The 26,517-nt window shown below is 44.4% G+C and overlaps 1 protein-coding gene across 1 annotated transcript in view; it reads left to right on the forward strand.

Moving 5' to 3' along the window:
- OC90 (otoconin 90) overlaps positions 1-24,002 on the forward strand; it is a 44,445-nt gene extending 20,443 nt beyond the window's left edge. The window contains exons 7-18 of the mRNA XM_089776160.1: positions 1,185-1,313; positions 3,109-3,150; positions 5,186-5,242; positions 6,235-6,285; positions 6,406-6,456; positions 8,514-8,570; positions 9,277-9,321; positions 13,325-13,486; positions 13,895-13,993; positions 17,974-18,148; positions 21,430-21,536; positions 23,062-24,002. Coding sequence (XP_089632286.1) covers positions 1,185-1,313; positions 3,109-3,150; positions 5,186-5,242; positions 6,235-6,285; positions 6,406-6,456; positions 8,514-8,570; positions 9,277-9,321; positions 13,325-13,486; positions 13,895-13,993; positions 17,974-18,148; positions 21,430-21,536; positions 23,062-23,396 — 1,310 coding nt within the window. The 3' untranslated portion in view covers positions 23,397-24,002. The remainder of the gene's footprint in view (positions 1-1,184; positions 1,314-3,108; positions 3,151-5,185; positions 5,243-6,234; positions 6,286-6,405; positions 6,457-8,513; positions 8,571-9,276; positions 9,322-13,324; positions 13,487-13,894; positions 13,994-17,973; positions 18,149-21,429; positions 21,537-23,061) is intronic.
- Positions 24,003-26,517: the final 2,515 nt, after the last annotated feature.

The raw sequence follows: 26,517 nt of genomic DNA on the forward strand, positions 1-26,517 counted from the left end.
AGAGCTCCCCAGTGCAAACTGCATCTAGCAAGGAAATAAGGATTTAAGTCATTTAGCATCCAAGCTACAAGTTGTCATTCCCTTTGCTTAGCCATAAATAATTCCCTTCCGTCTCTCACACCACAGTCCCATCTAATGCCAAACAGCCAACTGGCAGCTTTTGTTTCCACCATAAATGTAATACACCAGCTGAGAGCAAGGCCGCTTGATAATGATGTGAAAGGTGCTGATGAGCCCTGTGTGAAGTGAGCCAGGACTCCCAACACTGCTAACATTGGAGCTGTTCTGGTATTAGCAACCATGGGACAATTTCACAACAGGGGGAGAAGCGCCATGCCCTCAGAGCCTGTAAGATGACTGCATCAGGGGAGCTCTGGTAAAACCTGAGCAGATGTTGCCTTGATGTTTAAAGTGATTTTCTCACTCATCTATCTGGTTCCTAGTTAAAATGTTCCCACCAAGCTCTAGTCCTCTGTAGAGACCAGGGCCAGAGTTTGGTCTCGGTGACACAAGTGTAAATGTAGAATAGCTAACGAATTGAGAGTGTCACTCTGGATTAAGCCTGGCTCAGTTAACAATCTGATCCCACAATCCTTTCTAGTCTCAAACCAAAGCCTTTTTTTGCTTTAGCTCTGTCTAAAAAAGAATAAAATAGTCACATTTCAATGGGAAAAGTGTTTTTCTCTGTCCCCCTTTACTTGGAAATGGCAAAGGTATTTTTCTCAAACTGGAAAAAGGTTTTGCCCTTGCTTAGTGCGTGAGCATAGCAATACATGTTCTACTCCAAGGTGAATCTGTCGCAAAGGTATCCGTGTGGGAAAACAGAACGCTGCGATGGAAACTGTATGGCAACCTGTGTTGTAATGCACAGCATGTTTTGTGATACCCCTAGAATAAATGCAATGAAAGCTTCACCAAGTACAACCTATAGCCGGCAATGGCCAGTGGTTGGATAGAAAAACAACATTTAATTGACACTTACCCATGGATTTCCCTAGGATAACTCAAGCTTATTGTTTTGTAAAGCCTGAGTTCATGTAACTTTGGTACTTGCAGAAACACAGGACAGGTTTATATTCTACAAAATGAAATGGAGTGGTCGATGGAAAGCCAGAGAGGCAAAAGCAGATAGTGGAAACGGATATTTCAATGGCACTTTGTCTGGATTTTTGTTTTCACTCCAGAATCAGGGGATCCTTGTGAACAGCTTCTCTGCGGTTGTGACAAAGCTGCTATTGAGTGTTTTGTCCATTCACACATTAACTCTTCCTTGAACGGCCTGGATGTCTCCTTCTGTCCAGCTCAGGTTACAGGTAATAATCAAAAGCCTGATCTACTGACCATTCAAGTCAATGGGAATCTTTCCATCAGTAGAAAGGGCACCAAATTGGACCCCAGGAGAACAGTACTGCTGCTGGGGTCTCAGTTTCTTATGCCACAGATGGCATCAGTGCCTGTGCTGTTCTGTTTCATGAATCATTTCCATTTACTGTGACTCCGTGAATGCTAACAGCAGCAGGTGGGTGTGGATTCATTCAGATGATTTGACTAGATGGCCAGATCTCCAGGGCAAGTCTGCGTGTGAATGGTGACAGAGGGACAGTCCTGAAGGCTGAAATCCTCTCTTTGCTCACAGTAAAGGTAATTCATAGGTGTGGAGGGAGGCAAACCCCATTCTGCTCAGCTGATATGCCCACTCTCTGGCGTGGCAGGGCACAATGTAAGGGTAGAATGATAGGAGCATTCATCTCCGTTAATACAATCTGTCCCTTTGGCCGTAAGTGGCCAGGTTTCCAAAAGTGCTCAGCGTCCTCTGTATGCTTGCCTGCAGGCATCTCAGGGAAGCACCAGGAATGTTATTGTACATAGAGATTGTTATGCCAACACTTAACTAATTTATCTGGCCTTTTTTTTTTTTTTTTTTTTTACACTCTGCCAAGTACTTTACCAATATCAACTAATAACGTTTTTGGTAGAGTTACTCCTCCCCGAACACTGCAAAGCAGGCAAGTGCCCTCTTCTTTAGAGGCAGGGAAATGGAGGAAGTGACAGGAAAGCCTTCCAAAGCCAAGAAGTTGGCGTCGAAGCCGGGAAATTCACCTCTAATGTGTGAGACCCAAATCAAAGAGCTCAATTATTTGATCTAAAACCAGGTTTCTCAATACAATTCTGTTCCCCAAGCCCATTCAAAAGATTTTATTTTAGAGCTGCACTGAAACCTCCAAAATGGCTGCTAAATGGCACCCCCATCCTGCAGACAGCTCTGCTTAGTACTGATGTGAGAGGCTGGTTCTCTCTCAGAGCAGTGATCCCTCCAGCAACTTTGGCATTCCCAGCAATATTTCTTGGTGGAACAGAGCCCTCATAAAATCAAGAAATCTTTTCACTTGATGACCACTGTGATGGGGGTCCACCACCACCACACCTGTTAGTCATCTTGGGAATTAGCTCCCCAGGTCAACACGCCCACTCCCAGCAGTGCCTTGCCCATAGTCACTTCTATTCCCAGACCCACATCACTCCAAGGAAGGTGATGTTCTCTTCATGGCATAACCCTCAAGTCATGTCCAGCTCTATGCTTCCCCCTTTCCTGGGCCAAGTCTTGCAGTTCAACTGTCCTGCTGCTTTTTCAATTTTCTATTGCAGCCCATGAATGGCCACTACCTCAGTAGCCCCAGCACCCTCTTTGCCCTTGCTTTGGGGCCTTAGCCTGCAAATCCCAGGAGCTCTTTTCTATGTCCCCCAGTCCTTGTTAGCAGCACTGCTCTGTCCAGGGTGCTATTTTCTTCCACCTGACTGCCAGATACTCTGTTCTACCTCCTTGAGCTCCAGGGAGTAACCATCCCAGCTGTGCCCTGCAGCTTTTCTTATATAGGCCTGCTGAGTCCTTATTGGTTGTTCCTTGCAGTCCCTTTCATATCGGATGCTCCCTCCACAGCTTTCCTAGGATTCTATTAACCCCTTTCATGCCAGTGTGGGTCAAATGCCCCCTCATAGACACTCATTTAGTTGTCTTCTTATATAGCTGCACTGTGTGTGTTAGGCTTGGGGGGGGGGGGGGGAAATGCTTCCTAACAATATATCAGCTCTGATTTCTCTTCTCCTCAGAAACAACTAGCAAGAAAGGATTAACAACACATCACATTGAAGGTATGTTATGAATGCTAAAATCCTTTGCCTTTTTCAATTTATCGTGGCTTATTGATTGCAAGAAAAGCTAGTGTACATTCAGCAGAGAGATTCTACAGAGAAAAGCAAAGTGCACCTGTGTAGTGAGATGCTAAAATACAATTGGGAACATTGTCAAACATGCATAAGAAGTCAAAGTCCTATTTTCAAAGGCAGGTGCCTTGGTCACTTTTGCAAATGGGATTTAGAAGTCAAAGTTACTGAGTCACTGTCATAAGGGTGAATGGCTCCTTCAAGAGGCAGCAGGGTTCAGTGCTCCATGACTGGTTGCCTGCTGCCCAAATCAGCTTAAAAAAGCACCTGAATCTTATAAAGGGAAAACAAAAACTGAAAGAGCAGAGCTGATGAAATAGCTCAGGAAGGAACCAGTTGAGACCCAAAACACACAAGCCCAAGTAAGGGCCTGTGAACCTCTGACCTCAAGAGGAGGGACTTGACTCAGCAGAATTTGGGGAGGGCTGATAATTGTGAAGAGAAATTTGGAGCCAGACAGACCCAAGAGGAGAGGCTGTGCCCCATAGGAGACTCAGATGGAAGATAATTTACTTTGGGTATATTTCAATAAACCAGTCCTTAAGAATGTTGCTTGTTACTGGACATAAAATTTTCTGTGGATTATTCTTGGGAAAAACTGCAGGAGAAATTGAGGAAGAATGCTGCTGAGCCATACTTAGCCAGCAGGGGGCACTACAGGGCAGACATGCTCTTTGAAGGGTGCTTTTGAAAATGTTATCCATAATGCTCATAGTTTTAAGAAGTAGGTCTGTGCTTCCAACTAAAGAATAACACTTTCATTCCAAAAATAAAGACTGGTTCAAATGTCCAAATTCACCTGTGCATGTGTATTATAATAGCCACATACCTGTTTCAAAACAGATACTCCCCCATATTTTGGGAGATAAAGCCATGATAAAGGATTGGAGTCATGCCATTTCTAACCATAACATCTTACGCCCAGATTCAGCAAGATACTTAAAGTAAGTGCTTAATTTTAAGCATGCTGATGTGTTAAAGGTTGTGATGTTCTAAAGTATCTTGTTGAACTGGAGAGCCTTAAAGAATAATATCAGAGAGGTAGACGTGTTAGTCTGAATCTGCAAAAGCGGCGAGGAGTCCTGTGGCACCTTATAGACTAACCAAAGTGTTGGAGCATAAGCTTTCATGGGCAAAGACCCACTTCAACAGATGACATGCATCTGATGAAGTGGGTCTTTGCCCACGAAAGCTTATGCTCCAACACTTTGGTTAGTCTATAAGGTGCCATAGGACTCCTTGCCGCTTTTAAAGAATAATGATCATGAAGGAGTTTCAGTCAATGTTTTCAAGGCTGTGTCCAGACTCCATGCCTCCGTCGACGGAGGCATGTAGATTAGCCAGATCGGAAGAGGGAAATGAAGCCGCGATTAAAATAATCGCGGCTTCATTTAAATTTAAATGGCTGCCCCGATCTGCCGATCAGCTGTTTGTCGGCAGATCGGGAGAGTCTGGACGCGATGCCCCGACAAAGAAGCCTTTCTTCATCGACACAGGTAAACCTGGTTTCACGAGGCTTACCTGTGTCGATGAAGAAAGGCTTCTTTGTCGGGGCATCGCGTCCAGACTCTCCCGATCTGCCGACAAACAGCTGATCGGCAGATCGGGGCAGCCATTTAAATTTAAATGAAGCCGCGATTATTTTAATCGCGGCTTCATTTCCCTCTTCCGATCTGGCTAATCTACATGCCTCCGTCGACGGAGGCATGGAGTCTGGACACAGCCCAACTGTGGAGCAGGGCCTGGATGTTTTTCATATTGTCAGCACTGAATACAAGGTATTGTCAGCAGCGAGCAAATATTGCAAGCAATAATTATCAGAAATAAAGCAGGTTCCTGTTGCACCAATATTACTAAGCACTGTAGTTATGTTATACTCAATTGATGGTTGATGTCTCTTGAATTGCCCTGGAGTTGATGGCTATTGCACCACTTTGAAATGAGAACTCCTTTATTTTTGCAGAGCTTCTTTACCACAGGGGTGATAAACCACTACTGACAACTATTTCCATGGCAGAAGGTTTGTGCATTGACTAGGCAGAAGAAACACACTCAGCAAATTTCAGAAATGGTGCACTAAATCAATGCAGGGAAAAGACTGAAATGTGCTCCCAGTTAACCAAAAGAGCTAATATAAAAGAACCTACCATTGGTCCTGTGTGCCAATACAAGACTAAGTCCCAGAGTACAGCGTTTTGGATTTGTACATGCTTTCTGCTAGGCAGAATACTTTTATATTTTGTATACAGTACAATACAGAATGACAGTCCCCACTGGAATCATTCCAATGCACTGGAATGTGCCACATGTAATTCTGAGGTCCAGGATCAAAGCATGAAGTCACTGTTTTGCTTAGCTCTTACTCGAGAAAATTAGTCAGCGAAGACAACAGCAGACTTGTCAATGTCAGGATTTGATGGATAGTAAAGCCATTGCATTAGACTGGTGTACAGTGGGTGAGAACAAAAACCATTTCACAATAAGAAGACTTCAACTTAGACTTTCTCTATTGCCTGAGCCAGCAGAGCTATTCCATGAACAGACTTTTAAAGGGAATGGGTCCTAGCTATGGATAGCACAGTGTAGATCGGTGGTGTCATGTGCAAGGATTTTATCTCTGCCCTCTATTCAGAGAAGCTATGCTGGACTGTTGTGGGTGAAAGCTAATGCTCCATGTAGAGAAACACAGAAGAGAAACCAGATGAGCAGATTTCTCCAAAGCCAAACATGTCCCTTGTGGGGAAGAGGGGATGCTGCTGCTTTGAAGGATTTTCCACATCGCATGGAGGCCATAGGATTTCATTGTAGGGACACAGAAATGCATGGCCTGTTATTGCTTCAGACATGAGGAGGAGGAGGAGGAGGAGGAGGAGGAGGAGGAGGAGCTAGGCTTGGGGTCCCAGTTCAGTGGGGTTGCTGTGAGGCATCACACCAAGCATGAGTCTGAAAGAGTAAAAACCCCCCAGGTTGCCTGTGAATGTAAGGACAATTCTGTGGTTTCTGTCTTTAAAGGCATTCCACCTGCAGCCAGCCATGCCAGCTTGAGAACCCCCACATCGGCGTGTAAGTGATATTGTTACCTCAGAGCTGTCCTGCCCTTGTTGTATGCCACATTGCTTTCTTTATAGTTGGCAGCTTGCTTTTCTGAGCAGACCACTCCAGTCTCGGTTTGTGTATCTACAGTTACTCCCCGAGGGCTTGGCAGTGCACAGGGGAGAACGCCCAAAGCAGAAGGTGAGTGGCAGTTTCTGTATTTGATCCTTTGAAGAAAACAGCACGATAATGAGGTGTATGCAGTTAGCACATCAGCATGAGAACAAAAATAGCTGCAGTGAACAGAAACCTTTATTGGGAATGCCACAAAACTGGAACCTGCACAAGTGTAACATGTCTAGCAAATGTGTCTTGCCAAATGTAGGGTGGGATTCTGAAAAGCATTGAGCACTGGCCCACCTCTGCCCCACTGGTAGCTAGTGGCATTTTCCCATTGTCCTAACAAGAACAGAGTCAAGCCAGTGCTGTGTGTCTTTTGTTAGAGGGCATCTGTGCTTCCTTACATCAGAATAACCCAGATGCAAATACTAACTTCTGTGGTGCAAATATATTGATACCCCATTTAGGGTCATTTAAGAGCTGCATTTCTAAGTGATTAAAAACAGGCAAAAATAAAAAAAAGCTCTCCTCAGGATTTATATAACATGGAAAGGTAATGCAGCCTAATGGTTAGGGAAGAAGGGCTGGGTTCCATTCCCAGCTCTGTAACTAACTTTTCTGTTCAACCATAGACAAGCAATTAAGAATCCAGCCCAGCTGCTCACTAATTATGGATATTCAGCTTAAATGGGCACTACTGGGATTTTGCTGTCTTAGGTTTGCTCATCTGTAAAATGGGCATGCTGTTATACTTGCCAATTCAGAATGGCATTTGTGGGGCTTATCAGTAATATAAAAGGCATTGTGAGTGCTTAGTAACAGATGTATTTTATATTAGGGTCAAAAACATTTATCAATTTATTCACAAAACACATTTTCATCTCCTTCAAAAAGAGAAGAGACTATAAATGTCCACCTGAGACATTTTCACTTTTTCCACCCTATCACGGGTCCTTGTGCAAAGGCTGCGTTAACCACCTTTGCCTTTCACCAAGGGCTGTACTTCCTTATAGCTCTTTTCCAATGATTTACTCACATTTTCTCTCTTCAGTAACAGTTTCTGCTGAGTCCAGGGACTTGGTCCTGCGGACTCCCAAAACAGGCAACAGGGAGGCTTTTGTGGCTCTTGTGGTCATGCAGCAGCATGAGCTGTAGTTAGGCAAGTTTTGGCAGGCCAGCAATTGCACAGCTGCCTATTCACGAACCCTCCCCCCCCCCCTCCCACCAGTGAGCCGTTGAGAGCCCACGCTCAAGCCATAGCTACAGCCCTGTGCAGATACAAAATGTGTGTCTGCATCCGTATCCATAAATGAGCCGTGGATATCCACACTGACATCCATGGATGCAGACACCTGCGGAGATAAAGTGAATAGCTGCAGATTTGCAGGGCTCTAGCCATGGGCTCTGCAGTGGGCTGTTCAAAGAAGGCAAGGAAATGTTGCCTGCATGGCCTGACCCGGTAGCCATGCTCTGAGCATGCCTAAGACCTGAGACCTGTCAGACCCATCAGCAGGAGGGCCGGATGCAGCCCACTGACAGGCGGTGAGGGGCAGCAGAGCAGCCACACAAAAGGCAGCCCCCAGGGAAATGGGTGAATGTGAGAGGGGGCTGGAATGTGAGTGAGCAGGAGACTGAGAAAATATGGTTTCAGCTTGGACCGGAGATACCCAAGCAGCTGTCTTGGCTTAGGAGCCTCACTTCAGGAAAGAGATCAGGCCAAGGATCCTAACTTGGATCCATCTACTGAGTGCACCAGCTCAGCTGCATAGGTGCCTAAGCCCCTCTCCCTGTTATTTCATCCTGACTAGCTTAGGTGGCTGCCTGCTCGGGTAATGGCCTCCTGAGGCTCCCTTTCTTAGGTCATGACTCACCCATGCATTTTATGGAGAGTCTGGGCACCTGACCCAGGGCTGAAGATTTCTCTAGAGGGCAGGTCTCCTGGGGTTTAGACATCACAGCACTGAGTGGAGCAAATGCCTAAGTCCCTTTGAGGATCATCACCATAGCATCTCTGTACCTTAGTTCCTCCTCTGCGAAAGGAGGTGATGACAATGGTTGGGTGTTCTTTGAGAAGCTCAGATGAAAGCCATGGGACATAGTTTGGTTTACTGTCATAGTGCTTCTGCTTTCCTGTCCAGTTATCGCAAGAGATCACGAAGGTATCTCTGCTTCCTTCATGGATCCCACACTAAAAGGCAAGTGACTCTTAGAGCCCGACCATATGGTGTCACCGTCTGGACTACAGTGGTGAGAATAAACCTGCATATGGGTGACAATAGCAAGGCACTTGGTAACTCAGTAGCATTTGAAGGGATTGCTATCATAATATTATGGTTCACCTGCTTTGAATTAATTTTTAAAATCCTCTTTCCTGGGAGAAAAATGGCTTGGGGGGGATTTTTGGAACAGTGAGTCAAGTTACACATCTCATTGAAATGACAAGTGTTAAAGCTGAACACTTGTACATTTCACCATTTTCACACTATTTAGTTTTTGCCTTTCATAGAATTTGAGCAGTGACATGAGACAGGTCACTGCCATTTTCTGGCCCTGTCTAGCAGCATAGTGCACTGCTGGGATTCGCAGCCTCTGCTGGAGAATCTTACAATCATGGCAAAGAGCCGTTTTCAGTGAATATTTTTAAGTTTTCACATGTTATATTTAGCTGTAATTTCAAAAGTCCAAAGGGGAGTTAATTGCCCTGCACTTCTTGACTCCAATGCACTTTGTGCCTTGAAAAGCTAACCCTCTTTTAACATTAAGTTTTCTAATACAATGATCTTTAAAGTACATTCATAAATATTACAACCAAAGGGGACCATTATAATCCTCTTTTCTCGCCACCAGCCTAGCATGACATAGAATTCTTTCATGACCTAAATGCTGCTTAATATTTTGCAGTTACTACAATGAAGATCACAGTCACACCCACAGCTGGAACGAAAAGTAAGGCGACAACACCATAACCCCCACTGATTTGATAGCTTAGAGCAACTTTTATTGTTAGTTGATCTTTATGAAGCTCATTCAGATGAACTGAACTGGATCATAGAAATTTCAGGGGACATTAAATATGGGGGGGAAGAAGCAAGTTTTCATCTTGCTATTTCTGACCCAGGTATTGAAATTATTTGAACTGCCATAGTGCTCAGGGATCTGGGATCAGTACCTGTTGTCCTAGGCCTTAAACACATACCAGAAAGATGTGTCTTTGAGCCAAAGAGGAGTTATCTACCTGCCCTTGGGAGATTGTTATAGTTCAGTGTAGAACTAGAAATCAGCACACTTTGGCTGCATCTAGACTGGCATGATTTTGTGCAAAAGCAGCTGCTTTTGCACAAAATCTTGCCGCCTGTCTACACTGGCCGCGAGTATTTGTGCAAGAACACTGACTTTGTAATGTACAAAATCAGTGGTTCTTACGCAAATACTCCGACGCTCCTGCTCAGGGATAAATCCTCTTGCACAATTATTCTTGTGCAAGAGGCCAGTGTAGACAGCCACGTTAATTTCTTGCACAAGAAAGCCCGATGGCTAAAATGGCCATCAGAGCTTTCTTGCGCAAGAGAGCATCTACACTGGCACAGATGCTTTTGCACAAAAGCAAATCTTTTGCACAAAGGCACATGCCAGTATAGACGCTCTCTTGTGCAAATACTTTTAACGGAAAAACTTTGTGCAAAATCATGCCAGTCTAGATGCAGCCTTTGTGGGTATTGTCTTAACAGACAGTAATATTAATGCTCTCAGACCATTTCCCAATAAATGTGTGTTGCACAAACTAACTCCACCACTGCAACAGACAGTAGTTAGCAAGGCAGTAGGCATCCTCAGCGGAGAAGCCAAAGGACAGAATGAGCATGGGGACTGAACTACCTTCTCATCCTGGGCAAGCTGGTTCCTGCAGGTCAAGCATGAGGCAGACAGGCATGACAAGGAGGGGCTGCCAGTGTTGTTTGGTCTGTATACGGATACATTATTTCAGTCTTGATGGATCTCAGTGCCACACCTTTCACCAGCACTATATTTGCATAAACACAAAAATGGCAAAGGTGGAACACACATCCCAATCACGGTTACCTGGAATGTGAAATGTTACAACTGGTCAAGGCAAGCATCCTACTCTAGATATTTTCTCTGACTATTGAGCATGGCTCACATTTCACATTGTCATAACCAGCTAAAACAACCACCAGCCCCCACTGGCACTGAACAAAGCTTCCTGGATGAAATTTGGTTTCCCCCGGAAAAAATGAGTAATTGGTTTGGCTGAATCAGCACAAATTCACTCCCAGTCCACAAAATTGGTTCAGGAAAAGATATTCTGAAAAAAGTAAAAATGTTTCATTTTTTGGCATTTTAAAAATGGATCATTTCCAGTTTTTATTTGAAATGGCTTCTTGTTTTGAATTGTGCTTGTTTCATTTAAAAGGTTGAAAAAAACCCTTGTATATAAAACAAAGTATTTTGTTTTGGGTTGAACACGTTTAATTTGATCTGAAACACTATTTTCTTTTTTACTATTTTGTTCTGCCAACAAATGTTTGTTTAGTGATGGCCCAAAGCTTTTTTAAAACAATGTAAGGTTCAGCCACTGAGCCAAAAAATTAGTTATTGACATAGCTCTAAGTCTTACCCCCTTGGACTCCCTAAGGTACTGGTAAATACCTTGGTGTCAGTCTCTTTCTTCACGTGCCTTTTTGTGTACAGGCAATCCCCGGAGTACGTACAAGATAGGGACTGTAGGTTTGTTCTTAAGTTCAATCTGTATGTAAGTAGGAACTGGCCTCCAGATTCAGCCGCTGCTGAAACTGACTGCCAGTTCTGACTTACATACAGAATCAACTTAAGAACCCCAGGTGTCCCCAAGTCAGCTGCTGCTGAAACTGATCAGCAGCTGATTCCAGGAAGCACGGGGCAGAGCAACTCTGCCTCGGGCTTCCTGTAGTCAGCGCTGGTCAGTTTCAGCAGCGGCTAAATCAGGACGCCTGGGGCAGAGCAGCTGGGGTGCTGCTGGGTTGCTCCAGTAGCGCCGCTCCTCGGCACTACTGGACCAACCCAGCAGCACCCCATCTGCTCTGCCCCAGGCGTCCTGATTCAGCCGCTGCTGAAACTGACCAGCAGCGGCTGAATCAGGACCAGAGCAGCTGGGGTGCTGCTGGGTTGGACCAGTAGTGCCCAGAGCGGCGCTGCGGGACCAACCGGCAGCACCCCAGCTGCTCTGCCACAGGCGTCCGGAGAAAAGCCTAGTCTGCTTGGGGGGGGGGGGGCGTACTAGCTGCGCCCCCCCACCCCACCCCAGCAGACCAGGAAGACACGGGCGGCGGACCGAGACGCACCGCGGTCCTGCCGCTTGGGTCCTCCGCGGCTTTGCTCCCAGTCTCCCTGGTCTGCTGGAGACCAGCAGACCAGGGAGACAGGGAGCAAAGCCTCTGAGGATGCCGGCAGCGGGACAGCCGCGGGGCATCTGGGCTGTCCCGCTGCCGGCTTCCCCTGCGGCTTTGCAAAGCAGCGGGGAAGCCGGCAGTGGAGCAGCCCAGGCGCGCCTGGGGTGCCCCGCTGCCCAAGCCCCCCCCCGCCGCTTTGCAAAGCCGCGGGGAAGCCAGCAGTGGAGCAGTCCATGCGCGCCTGGGCTGCCTCGCTGCCCGAGCCCCCCCGGCGGCTTTGCAAAGCTGCGGGGGGGGGGGGGCTCGGGCAGTGCTCTGCTGCCCGAGCCCCTCCGCGGCTTTGCTCTGCGTCTTCCTGGTATGCAGACCAGGGAGACGCAGAGAAAGCCCCAGAGTACACGGGCGGCAGGACCGCAAGGTCCCGCAGTCCGTGTACTCTGGGGCAGCCCCGTTCGTAACTGCGGATGCGACATAAGTCGGATCCGCGTAAGTCGGGGACTGCCTGTACTGTTCTTCTCACTGGCTACTGCTCTCCAGAAAAACCTGCTGAGTTCCTTAAGCAAAAACTGTGTATGTGGGGGGAATACAAAAGAAAATAAGTGACTGGCACCACTGCACTGCATTCTAGCTTTCACAGTCTCTTCCTGTCCTCCTGACTCTCACAACAAATCTGAGAGAGAAGAGTTACCACGTTTCCTGCTGCTATTCACACAGCATCACTGGACTGCCTGAGTGGGGTGATGAACCATGAACAGAGGAGTTTTGTACTCAGGAATCACACACTGATCTGCACCTTCTCTGGTAGCACACAGGTTGTCCAATCACCTGTTTATGACATTAAGCTACCTACAATAATCCTTCACCTTCCACCTGTAACGTGTTCCTTTCAATCTGTAATACACACATGTGGCTGCGTCTAGACTGGCAAGTTTTTCCACAAAAGCGACCGCTTTTGCGGAAAAACTTGCCAGCTGTCTACACTGGCCGCTTTGAATTTGCGCAAGAACACTGACGATCTCATGTAAGATTGTCAGTGTTCTTCCGCAAATACGACTCTCCTGTTCGGGTAAAAAGCCCTCTTGCACAAATGCTTTTGTGCAAGAGGGCCAGTATAGACAGCTGAGAACCGTTTTGCGCAAAAAAGCCCCGATGGCGAAAATGGCGATCGGGGGTTTCTTGCGCAAAACCGCGTCTAGATTGACACGGACGCTTTTCCGCAAAAAGTGTTTTTGCGCAAAAGTGTCCGTGCCAATCTAGGCGCTCTTTTCCACAAATGCTTTTAATGGAAAAACTTTTCCGTTAAAAGCATTTGTGGAAAATCATGCCAGTCTAGACGTAGCCACAGATTCCTCTTACCTTCACCTTTAACCAGCATGACTCTAAGATACACAAGAGACGTGAAGAAATGAACAGGAGTAGAAACTTGGGGTTTCTTTCTATGACTGGCAGCTTAAGCCAGTTCTGTCTGGGATTATTACTTTGTCTTGCTGTTAAGACCAATTGACATTCTTGGTGATTATCCTGCTACGTCTTCTTCCTGCTTTTCTTTTTCCCCCCATCAGTTCAGAGGGGCCAGGCAGGCGATGTAATTGGAAAGGTACCTTCAGCTGTCTCTGAGGATGCTTTCCTGATGGAAGGGACAACCACAGCTACAACAGGTATTAACTCCACAGAGCCAGACACGATACCCACTGAAAACGATCCCGCAAGGACAACGGAACAAAGTAAGTGTAGAACAAATGAAAGACTTTTTCTGTTTGACTTAAACCACATCCCTGTTCCTGTGCTCAGCAGCCCAGGGCCCAATGTTTCCCAAGGTCATGTGGAATGGCAGTATTCCCTCCCTAGATTTATGGACCTGCTAGAACAACACTAGATTTACTCACAATAGCCTGTCACTATCCAGAGTACTGATCAGCACAGTCTACTGACTAAGGCTACAAGCAGGTCATGTTTGGAACAAATTGCTGCCCACCTGCAAACCGCACACATTCTGAAGGATTTCAGTCACATTGCTGGTTCAGAGCCTACACTTGTTGATATGCTACTGAGCCTGGAGCAAGGGGCGCAATCTCTTGTCTTTGTGCGACTCTTTCGAATGCAAGTTAACATGCATCTCATGTGATCTGCAGGGACAAACTTTACGATAGGAGAAGTGAGCCCAGCTTCCTCTGTGGTATCCCCAGAAGTGACACTCGCTGAGGGCGGGCCTGATGAAGCTGTCAGACAAGGTAGATATACTGGTTTTCTCCGTTAACTCGAATGAAAAATAGGTCATGCTTTACAGTGAAGGTGCATTGCCAAATGGTTAGGCTGTGATAAGCATGTGACAGACATGGCTAGCGTGTGTTATTGAGGGTTATAAGCACATCAGCAATGATGTAGTAACTTCTCTAACACCTCTTGCTGAAGTGTGTTAACCATCTGTAACAGGATTGGACTAACATTCTACACTTCACCATTTATTAACACGAATAGCTCTCGTTATAAAACTATTTGTCAATGCACCTTTAAAGTAAAAGGTGGATAAAAATGGACTCTGAGGAAGGATTTCCCCTCGCTTTGTTTTTAAGCACATTTAATGTTCAGTCTAAATGACACTTTGTTGCCTGCAAGTATCAGAGGCGGTAAAAGGACTTTTTCCCTCCCAAACACTCCCTCTGCTCCTTGACAGCTCCACTCTCCTCCCAGGCTTCCCATCTCAATATTAATTTCAGCACCTCTGTGCAGAGTTTTAAGAGTTCTCCTAGAAGGTTGAGAGCTGTCTTTGTTGCACACCCCAGGTCTCAGCAAACCTTAACAGGATCTCCCTTGTGTGTTAGACATGGTGACAGGAATGCCCCCAAAGCGAGGGGCTATAGATTGCCAAGAGCCAGAGAGCAGGAGCCACCCAAATGATTTAATTATGTAAGCTAATGTTTTTAGATAATTATTCATAGTCTGGTAGTGCCCAGAGCCTCCAGTCTGGGATCAGGGCTGTGGAATATAAGTGGAACTGGAGAAAGAGGTTCACATTTTAGAAGGGACATAATTTGGGGTGACACCAGAAGTGCAGGAATGCATTTAGGGCCAGGCTGTACCAAACATGGGTGTCTCAGCATGTAATAGCGACAAAAATGTCTTTCCTTCAATTCTGACTGCTTACTTTGTCACTAATTACTGTGAGACCAGGGCTGGGAAACCTAAGGCCCCAGCTTGCCTGGATCCAACCCCTGAGGCTCAGGGCTCCCCCCTCCCAGCACTGGGGAGCCTGCGCTGGTGCTTCAGCTCCTTTACCTTCCCACTGCAGGACTGGAGCACTCAAAATCTACGAGGCTTTGGTGTGCGAGAGGAATGTGGTATTTCTTAGTTAAGGGCCACGTCAGTGAGGTTATTATTATTAGTATTTTTTGCTTCTCACTTGTGTGAAGCCCCCGACTGATTTTGCTGTGGGTCAGCAGCACCTGACCCCAAAAAATCCACCTCCCGCCTCTTCTGTAAACATACTGTAGAAACACAATCTCTGCCCCAAAAGTCTCTCAATCAAAACAGACAAGACAAAGGGAGTATTGTCGGTGGTTTAGAGATATGAAGGCTGAGACCTAGAGGGATTGAAGTGATTTACTGGAGATCGCACAGGAAGTCTGTAGCAGAGGTGGAAATCAACCCCCAATCTGAGTCTTTATCCAGATGACAAAGCAAGCGTGAAAAACTGGGACGGGGGTAGGTGGTAATAGGTGCTTATATAAGAAATAGTCCCAAATATCGGGCCTGTCCCTATACAATTGGAACATCTGGTCACCAATGAAATGTTCCCTCTAATTTTGCATGCCCATGCATGGAACGAACGCATTGTGTTTTGTGTACCAATATGGGGGTGACGTGTGGTGGAAGTGGGGCTGAAGGGCATGGTGTTAGGGAGAGGGTTCAGGGCTGGGACAGAGTGCTGGAGTGCACAGGACTCTGGCTGGGGCGCAGACTCTGGGGTGGGCCAGGATAGGGGTGTGGGGCGCAGGAGGGAAGGGGCAGAGTTGGGGTGTGGTGTGCATGAGAGCTCTGGCTGGGGGTGTAGATTCTGGGGTGACAGTGGGGATGAGGGGTTGGGATGCAGGCTGCCCTGTGGCTAGGGCCAGAGGACTCCTTCCAGCCCTCTTCCCACCAGCAGATGCCCTGCAGGAGGGGCACCTCTCCCTGCTGGCAGCAGCTCCAGGGCTGAGGATGAGGCCCGCAACCGCCTTGCCCACCCCAACATGCTCCTCTCCCCACATACCCCCAACTATCTCCTTTATAGGCCTCATGTGGCTGCATACTTGGGCCACCCTGTGCAGCCGTGCAATTTAGAGGGAACTGAGCTGATCATCCTAGTCCAGAGCCTTAATCTCAAGACCATCCTTCTTCTCAATAGATAGCCAATCAATCAGATTCCTCTCGCTTCCCCCTCTGGTAGCCAAACTTTATTAGGCACATTTTTAAAGTGGATGATGGAAGAATTTCACGTACACATATCACTTTAGCATTAATGACGTGCACGGTTACCTGGCCAAAAAAAATCCACTCTGAAAAATGCTCCTATTAGAGCCCCGCGCAGGGTATTTTCCATCATGCTCATCCCACCCTGCAGTACCCACTGCCACCTGCTTCCGCGTTGTTTGGTGAATATTTCTTCTGCTCTCACTCTTATAGCACTGATTCCTGCAGGACTCGGGAGATCCCAGTCCTGCTGCAAGCTGCTAGCTCCTATTGTTCCTTCACTCAGACACAACACAGCCATTATCCAGCACCCATCCTTTCCATTGAGTGAGCTCTAGATGTTAATCACTCCATTTTCTGAAATAGTCAAATCTTCATGCCTTGCATTCTTATTTTCTACCATCTTAAAATGGCTGAGAACCTGGGGAAAAAGGCAGTTCAGCCTGAAACTGTACCTAAATGCAAAACATTAACAGCACAACCCCATTTAAGTTGCATCTTATATTTGCCTAGCAAAGCAAAGCTTTCCCTTCATGAACATCCACATTCCCACTTTTACTGTTCTCGGCCTCTCTTTTTTTAATTATGCCTTGCTGGCATGACAACATTTAATTACTCGCCAGTGCCTTTGCATGTGAGCTCACATTTCATCTGCCTTTCCTTATCCACATTGAAATAGTCATTAGCATAGATTCTAAGCAAAGAAGTTGAGCTCAGTGTAGAACAGCCAGTTTGAAAACCAGTCACATGGAGATAATTGGAGAGTAACCAAAGTTTAAGAGTTACTTCAGCTAGGATGAAAGATGGTTATGGTTTTGGTTCGAGGACAGAAATACTGGGATGGTCTTTAACACTAGCACAAAATACAATAACAAAGTAAATGAAGGAAAATCTAATCCTAATCCTAATGAAAAGGCAGATGTAGGATTCTGAAGTCATCTTCAGCAAGGGAGGGTTAGGTTGGACATTAGGAAAAACTTCCTGTCAGGCTGGTTAAACACTGGAATAAGTTGCCTAGGGAAGTTGTGGGATTTCCATCACTGAGATATTTAAGAGCAGATTAGACAGACATTTATCAGGGATGATCTAGATGGGGTGCTTGGTCCTGCCATGAGGGCAGGGGACTGGACTTGATGACTTCTCAAGGTCCCTTCCAGTTCTAGTGTTCTATGATTCATTCTAAAACAACAGTTGTAGTTCCCTGAGTCTGATTTGAACACATTTGACCTCTGTTAGCAGAGTGCTCCGACAACTCTTGCTTCTGTTATGGTAGTAGCTACAGGCCCTGGTCACCCAGCAAGGTTAGGCATTGAACACACATAATACAAAGATTGTAAAATTGTATATTACCATTGTGACTTGGGGTCCTGGTCATCAACCAGGACCCCACTCTGCTGTACAAACACAGAACCAAAAGCTGACCCCTGCCTGAAGACTCTTACAGTCTTATGCAATTCTCCGGGTGATCCTACAAAGCATATGGTATTTGGAAATCACACACAAGCTGTAAGTCACTCACCATTTTAATGAAAAATCAGTCAGTCAATTCAGGCCCATTCCAGAGGCTACTGTGTAATTAGATCCATATTCAATAAGATCTTGATGAGAGACACGGATTATGGAAGGCAGAAACTATGTAAAACAAATGAGAATTTGAGAGAGGGTTTTTGAACATGCCAGAGAAGACCTGGTCTCTGCCCTGAGGAATGTCCAGTGTCAAACTCTGTATGTTGCCCATTAAACAAAGTGTCTTTCTTTACAGTCTGTGACCGATTCACCTTCCTGCAAATGAGAAGGAATGGGAAGGTGAAGCAGGAGCTGCCTCAGCTAGGAGAAATGCTGTATTGCTTGACTGATCGCTGCCCACAGGAATTTGAATCCTACGGCTGCTACTGTGGCCAAGAAGGAAGAGGTTATCCCACGGATGTACTGGATAGGTGCTGACTTTTCAACAACCTGCTACTTGGCACTGTCTGTTGCTAATCTTGTTAATTATAGTGGTGCCTAGGTCCACATTTGGACCCCACTCTGCTAGGCCCTGCCCTGAAGAGTTTATCTAAATAGACTGACAGAAGCAATAGGGAAAAGGCTAGACCGCTCAAGCAGAGCAGTCAATGGGATGGTGACAAATGTTGTCAACATCTCATGCTTGAGAGGTAGAGAGGTCAGGAATGGTTATTAGCTAAATGGAAAGATACGGGAAGGGAGAAGGGCATGGAGGTCACAATAAGTGAGAAGACAGAGGGGGGAAGGTATGAGGAGCAGGTGTGGAGCATGCTGAGGTAGAGCATAGTTATGGAATGGATGGCTTGAATAACAACTTGCAGATAGACAAGGTAGCTTGTTAATCTAGATCTATGCTGCTGTATCCTTTCCACAGGTATAAACAACAGGGTGAAATCCTGGCCTCACTGATTTCAATGCAGAGATCTGTGTTAACTGGAAGCTCTCTCTAAGAAGGAGATAAAAATTAATATAGAAATTCACACTAACTCCAAGGAAAGGGAAAGCTCTCTCAGACTGGGCATGTCTACACAGCAGGGCTAGAGAAGCTGAATTAAGCTATGCAGCTTCAACTATGTCAATTGCGTAGTTTAATCGAAATAGCTTCATTCGACTTTTAGCGCTGTCTGCACAGCAGGAAGTGGAAGGAAGAACACTCTTCCTCTGACTTCTCTTACTCCTCATGGAATGAGGGTTACCATGAGTCGCAGTAAGAAGTCCTCCAGCTCGACATTATTTCAAAATGAAGGTTTGTAGTGTAGACGCTCACTGTGTTACTTCAGAATAACTAAAGTTATTCAGAAATAACGCTGCCATGTAGACGTACCCAGAGTGAGTTCCAGTAGCATGTTCAAGAGTCTCCATGGGAAAGGGATGGCATAGAAAGTACATTTATAAAATTTGCAGTTGATACCAAGCTAGGAGAGGTAGCAAGTGCTTCAGAGGATAGAATTATAATTCATAATGATCTGGACAAACTGGAGAAATGATCTGAAGTAAATAGGATGAAATTCAACAAGGACAAATGAAAGTACTCCAATATGGAAGGAACAATAAGGTGCATGCATACAGAATGGGAAATGACTGCCTAGAAATTAGTGCAGTGGAAAGGAATCTTGTGATACTGTTGCAGAAAAACAACAACACACAAATACAGTAAAACTCTATTGGTCCGGCATCCAATGCTCCGGCACTCCTGATGGTCCGGTACCATCAGGAACCTGTAAGTGCTCTGGCTGCTGGACAATTGGAGCTGCTCTGCGCCTGGCCTTCCCGATTCAGCCACTGCTGAAACTGACCAGCAGCTGAATCGGCAGAAGCTGGGGGCAGAGCAGCTGGGGTGCTGCTGGTTTGGTCCCGTAGTGCTGCCCCTTGGGGCAGTAGGGCTGCTCTTGGGGACGCCTGAGGCAGAGCAGCTGGAGTGCTGCCGGGTTGGTCCCGCATCCCCGAGGGGCGGCGCTGCGGGACCAACCCGGCAGCACGCCAGCTGCTCTGCCCCAGGCGTCCCCGATTCAGCCGCTGCTGAAACTGACCAGCAGCGGCTGAATCAGGGATGCCTGGGGCAGAGCCGGACTATTGGAAGGGGGGGCTAGGAGGGGTCCCCCCACCCCATCCCAGACCCCTCCTAGCGCCCCCTTCCGATAGTCCGGCACATCTGATAATCCGGCACCTCCTGGGTCCTAAAGGTGCCGGATTATCGGAAGTTTACTGTATCATTCTGGGATGTATTAGTAGGAGTGCTGCAAGCAGGACACGAGTAGTAATTCTTCCTCGCTACTCTGCACTGATTAGGTCTAACCTGTAGTAGTATATTCAGTTCTGGGAGCCATATTTCAGGAAAGCTATGGAGAAATTGGAGAAGGTCCACAGATGAGCAACAAAAATGATTAAAGGTTTAGAAGACTTGACCTATGATGCAAGACTAAAAATACTGGGTTTGGTTAGTGTGGAAAAGAGAAGAGGGGACATGATAAACATTTTCAAGTACCTAAAGGGGTGTTACAAGAAAGAGGGAGAAAACTATTCTCCTTATCCTCGGATGACAGGACAAGAGGCAAGATGTTTAAATTGCAGCAAGGGAAGTTTAGGTTGTATATTAGGAAAAACTTCCTGTTAGGATGGCTTAGGCAGGTTGTGGAATCTCCATCATTGGTAATTTTTAAGAGCAGTTTAGACAAACACCAGTCAGGAATGTTCAAGATAATATTGTGCCCTGCCATGCGTGCAGTGGAGTGGACTAGATGTTCTCTTGAGGTCTCTCCCAGTCCCATGATTCTGAGATGCTACCAAAGTCCTGATCACCCAGACCATCTCAAGTTTCACTATTAGAACATATATTATAAGGAAATGGCAGGAGACTAAACTTTGAGCATCAGTCTTCTTCGGTTATAATTCATATGAGTTATGTCATAGAAGGCAGTTTCCAAGTTGTGAGCCAGCGACAGTTCTTAAGGACTATATTAGGAGACAGAAGCCCAGTTTTTGAAAGGATTACTTATGCAATTTATGTTAGACAAGTAAAACAAGAGCCCAGTTTCTTCCCCCAGGAGCTCACAATTGAATAAAGATAAAAGCAAGGGACTCTGAATGAATGAGAAGTAGAAAAGCTTTAATAAGTTGATGAAATGCTTTTTTTAACAACTTGGCATAGAAAATTTTTTTAAAAAAGTTTATAAACTAATGTTTTCCCAGTTCCAAGATATGATGAAAAGGAATAGCCAAAATAACTAGAAATGTTGTGCGCTCCAGAGAAATGTGTTAGTTTTAAGAAAGGGAAACATTTGTTCTTTGCTTTTGTTTGAATAAAGAAAAGTTATTTACTTATTTCCACAACATAATAACTAAGGGTCACCAAATGAAATTAATAGGTAGCAGGTTTAAAACAAACAAAAGGAAGTTTTTCTTCACTCAGCACATAGTCAACCTGTGGAACTCCCTGCCAGAGGATGTGGTGAAGGCTAGGACTTTAACAGGGTTCAAAAGAGAACTAGATGGATTCATGAAGGTTAGGTCCATCAGTGGTTATTAGCCAGGATGGGTAGGAATCGTGTCCCTAGTCTCTGTTTGTCTAGAAATGGGTGGCAGGAGAGGGATCACATGAGGATTACCTGTTGTGTTCCCTCCCTCTAGGGCATCTGGTATTGGCCACTGTTGGCAGATGGACTGTTGGTCTGACCCAGTACAGTATGGCTGTTCTTATGTTCTTATGTTTTAGGTGCTGTTTTTCCCATCATTGCTGTATGGAGCAAGTTAAAAAACTTGGATGCCAGCCAGAAGGAAGTTTGAGATCTGAAGTCATATGTTTAGATCACAAACCAAAGTGTAAGTTTGGTGAGATGATTAAGTTTGACAATCCCTTTGAGCAAAATTGAGATCAATATAGAATCACACAAATAAAACACAATCACAGAAATTAGCAACTGGGAAAATATGTTTTGTTCAACATCTTCATGAATGATTTAGATAGTGGCAAATTTTATGCTTATAAAATTTGTGGATGATACCAAGATGGGAGGGGTTACCAGTACATTGGAGGGTAGGATTATAATTCAAAATTATCTGTGTAGACTGGAGAAATGGTCTGAGATAAACAGGATAAAATTCAAAATGGACAAATGCAAGGTACTTCAATTTGGAAGGAACAATCAGTTTCACACAAACAGAATGGGAAGTGACAGTCTAGGAAGGAGTACTGCAGAAAGGAATCAGGGTCATAGTGGACTACAAGCTAAAGATGAGTCAACAATCTGACACTGTTGCAAAAAAAGCAAACATGATTCTGGGATGTATTAACAAGAGTGTTGTGGGCAAGATATGAGAAATAATTCTTCTGCCCTGCTCTGTGCTGATTAGGCCTCAACTATAGTAGTGTGTCGAGCTCTGGGCACTACATTTAAGAAAAGATGTGGAGAAATTGGAGAAGGTCCATAGAAGAGCAACAAAAATACTTAAAGGTCTAGAGAACATGAGCTCTGGGGGAAGACAAAGAATTGGGCTTGTTTAGTCTGGAAAAGAGAAGACTGAGAGGGGACATGATAACAGCTTTCGAGTACTTAAAAGGTTGTTACAAGGAGTAGGGAGAAGGATTGCTCTGCTTAACCTCTGAGGATAGGTCAAAAAGCAATGGGCATAAATTGCAGCATGGGAGGTTTAGGTTGGACATTAGGAAAAGCTTCCTAACTGTCAGAGTGGTGAAGCACTGGAACAAATTGCCTAGGGAGGTTGTGAAGTCTCCATCATTGGGAAATTTTAAGAGCAGGTTAGACAAACATCTGTCAGGGATTATTCACGTGGTGTGTGGTCCTGCAATGAGTGCAAGGAACTGGACTTGATGACTTCTCATGCTCTGTTTCAGATGTAATATTCTATGAAAAATGTGTTATATTAATTGTGGTCTGTAAGCCATTTCGAATTGGCCTCGAGTAAGAAAAAAAAGTGATCAAGTTTAGGTGAGGTTTAGGTAGAGTGCGCTTCCTAAAGTTGACCTACACCTGAGCACTTTTCCTAGTTAAGCAAAACCTTGTTGTTGTCCACAGAGCACTGGTGGATCTCGGGGTATGGCTGGCTCCTCTCAGTAGGAGGGCACCTGACTGTACATTAGTCATTTTCAGAGTGCAAAGATCTACAAGTCCCACTGAAGTCAGTGGCAGCTGCAGTTTTTCAGCCTCTTAGAAAAATCAGATAAGGTGCCTAAATATGAATATTAAAAATCTGAGTTTGAAAATTGTGGATTGAAGCCTTACTATACGTTGTGCAGTTGACTAGATAATTTTGAAACTGCTTACACCACTTACACTTTGCTTTCAACCATTTTCTTGTTTTACATCTTTAAAACCTCCTTTTTAAGGCATTGGCTGGAGCATGTGCGAAAAGCTACTCTGTACCTGTGACAGGACAGCTGCTGAGTGTATGGCTGCCGCCTCTTTCAATGAAAGCTTGAGGTTCCTAACCAGGCAAGCATGCCAAGAGAACAAAGCCTCATGCCGGAGTGGCATAGCTGAAAGGCCCTCGGGTGCCATTGGAGTAGGCACCAGAACATCCAGTTCTGAAGAGAGCAGTGAGGAGGCAGGTCCGTGGAGGAGTGCTTTAAGAAGAATAAAGAGAGCTGCCCACCATCCACTGGGAAAAGCCAGATTCACAACACAGGAGAATAGTAACAGAGATGTAGCCGTGTTAGTCTAGTCTAACTGAAAAAAAACAGGACTATGTAGCACTTTAAAGACTAACAAGATGGTTTATTAGGTGATGAGCTTTCGTGGGGCAGACCCACTTCCTCAGATCAAATTGTGGAGATAGCTAAGTCTCTATGACCAATTGGGAAGCGGCATGGAGGGTTTCCCAATCAACCACTGTTGTGTTCTCTTTTATCTTTGTAAATTCTCTTTTCCATTTTCCTACAGACTAAGTAACAGGTTACATACATTAAGATATAGAACTCTACTACAGGGAAACCTGCACTAAGGACCTTTCCACTTGTCTTACATGATTATTTGAAAGCATCCAGAACAGTTTTGTTCAACTTTTAAGCAAAGACCCATCTGGCAAGTGACTGATGTTTGCTAACACCTCTGGTAGGTGTTAGACCATGAAGTTTTAATTAGTGGGACTACTCAGCTGTTTCAGAGTGAGTAGGGATGTGTGTATGTTTCAAAGGTCAGGGTCTTAAACAAAACAGGCTGTTCTCTCCAGTCCATTCTGAGCTTTTCTTGGTCTCAAGCTCACATTAGACATACAGTTTTGAATAAGCGGTGAGGAGTCCTGTGGCACCTTATAGACTAACCGAAGTGTTGGAGCATAAGCATTCGTGGGCAAAGACCCAATTCATCAGATGCATGTCAGTGGGTCTTTGCCCACGAAAGCTTATGCTCCAACACTTCGATTAGTCTATAAGGTGCCACAGGACTCCTCGCCGCTTTTGCAGATTCAGACTAACATGGCTACCCCTCTGAGTTTTGAATAAGAAATTCTTATTGGTGGCTGAATGAACTTTTAGCCAGTTTGCAAGAAAGATTGGTGGTCTGGGATATTTTCTTCATCATCTAAAAATTCAAAGCAAGTTTTAAGCTCGGACTATAAATCAAAACACTCTTACTTTCTGATTTGACCTAAAATATTAAATACAATCTCACTGCATACGTGAGAGTAAATATTTTGTTTTTGTAATGCAGAAGATTTCTAGCAGTGCTCTCATATTATGCTTTAACTTAAATAGATCTATAAAATTACTGACAATCTTTACAACTACTCTTGATTTGATTTTATTGTAAATGTGAATTAACTTGAAGTAAACAGTTTACAACAATGTAATAAAACTCAAATGTTTTCAAATGAAAACTCTTTTGAGGTTCCTCTTGAAACAAATGAAGAATTTTCACTAACATTTTTTACAATAAAGAAACTTTTTACTAACTTATCATTGCAACATCTTACCTTTATTTTAGTGATCTGAAATTATTTCTGTATTTCCATTAAAACAAGAACCTGGAAAAGTCAGTCTGCTACTTAGTCATAAAAACTTTGCTCTTTGTTGAGTGCAAGGAAGTTGTGTAGTCCAACAACTAAAGCAAAGGCTCTGGAAGCAGAAGACCTGCACAGGTTCTTCCACATCATGAAGTTGTTTGTCTTTGCCCAAGTTATCTAGTCTTTTTGCCTTAAGTCAGCATTGTGATAACATTAGGTAAATATGCAATATTCTCTTGAAATCCAGTGCTGCATTTCCATGTTCTTTGATAACTAAGTTATCATTAAAATGTTTATTTGATACTTACCATCTTTTTTTTAAAAGTACAAAGACAACTGAGAAAGTAGCTGTGCTTCAGTGTGAGGGGCTAGACTAGATGGCTTTATAAGGTCTCTTCCAGAGTTGCATTTCTATTGTAATGATTTACAACATGGAGCAAAACAAGTGGAGAGAGAGCTTGCTTTTGTGACAGAGCAGAGGATTCTCTGATGGAGGTACAAGTTGTCATCAGAGGTCATAATTAAGAAAGCAACTAGCAAATGTTTAGGGAAATGTCTCACATGAAAAGGATCAAAATTCTGACCTCACAGTTGCTAATGGGAGTTTTTTCATTTAATTATATGGGTCCGGGGTTCCTGTCAGGCCTTTTAGGAAAAGCCAACCAAAGGAACAGCAACAAAGTAACACAAAAAACTGAAGGGAGGGATAGTATGTGGTTGTGAAGCCTCATTTTAGTAGAAGGAACCACTTCTTTCATTATCAAGTGAGGCATATACACCTCTTTTTACAATGCAAGTCTTCAGAAAACTGACAGAAAGCACTAAGCCTAAAACCATTTAATCACAAAAGGCATAAATGTTGGCTAAGTGGCTTGAGAAATAACACCCACAGAACAAACCAAATGAACCTCACAGACTCAAGATGCACAGCAGGGTCTGAAAATAACCATTTAAATATCCACTTTAAAAAAAAAAGATTAATCTACAAGATGTCACTGCCCGTTATTCTCATCTGACACAGAGGATGAATTTTGATACTAAACAATGGGCATTTGTACTAATTTCAGAACTGGATCTTTAAAAGTTATCTTAACTGCCTTTTAAGCACAATGATTGCAATCATTTATAAATAAAAAATAACAAAAAGGTCAGTCAGCTAATTAGCTGAAAGGAAAAACTGGCCTTTGAAAGAAATGCAACTGACAGTCAGCAAATTCAAATGAGCACAAGCTAATTCCTCTGATATAGATTGATGCTGTTGCTCTGAAACCCTCCAATAAAATTAACATTCCAAAGAAACTGTTTTCTGATAACTATTTGGATTGAATATTACATACAGAACTCTCCAGCTCATAATGAACACAGTACCTTCTTTCAGAGATAAAGTTACAGGCCAATAATGCCTTCATCAGCTTTATTTAGCTTCTCCATCTGCCCTATTCAAACGATCCTTACCTACCTTATGTTAGTCAGACTCCCTTAGAAATATGCCATTATTTTACTGTGACCATTAGATGAAGTCATGTGTGCCTTCTGCAGACATTTTCCCCCACCTCTGGTATTTCATGAAGAATTTAATGTTCGTTAGACCAGTTAACATTACTACTTGTATCTAACCTTTTTTTTTTACAAGTCTCCAGTCCTGAAAAGAACTTAATCACATACTTAATTTTACTCACGGACTAGGGGACCTGCTGAAATCATTGAAATTATTCAGCATGTAAAGTTCAGTGCTTACAGGATCAATGCCTATAAAATGAAATCTGAACTGAGTATCAACTGTTTTTAACATCCTACAGAATCTATCTCCATGATATTATAGATACATAAACACACAGTATCT

Source organism: Pelodiscus sinensis, chromosome 2 (genome assembly GCF_052426305.1).
Source record: "Pelodiscus sinensis isolate ZL-2025 chromosome 2, ASM5242630v1, whole genome shotgun sequence".
NCBI lineage: Eukaryota > Metazoa > Chordata > Testudines > Trionychidae > Pelodiscus > Pelodiscus sinensis.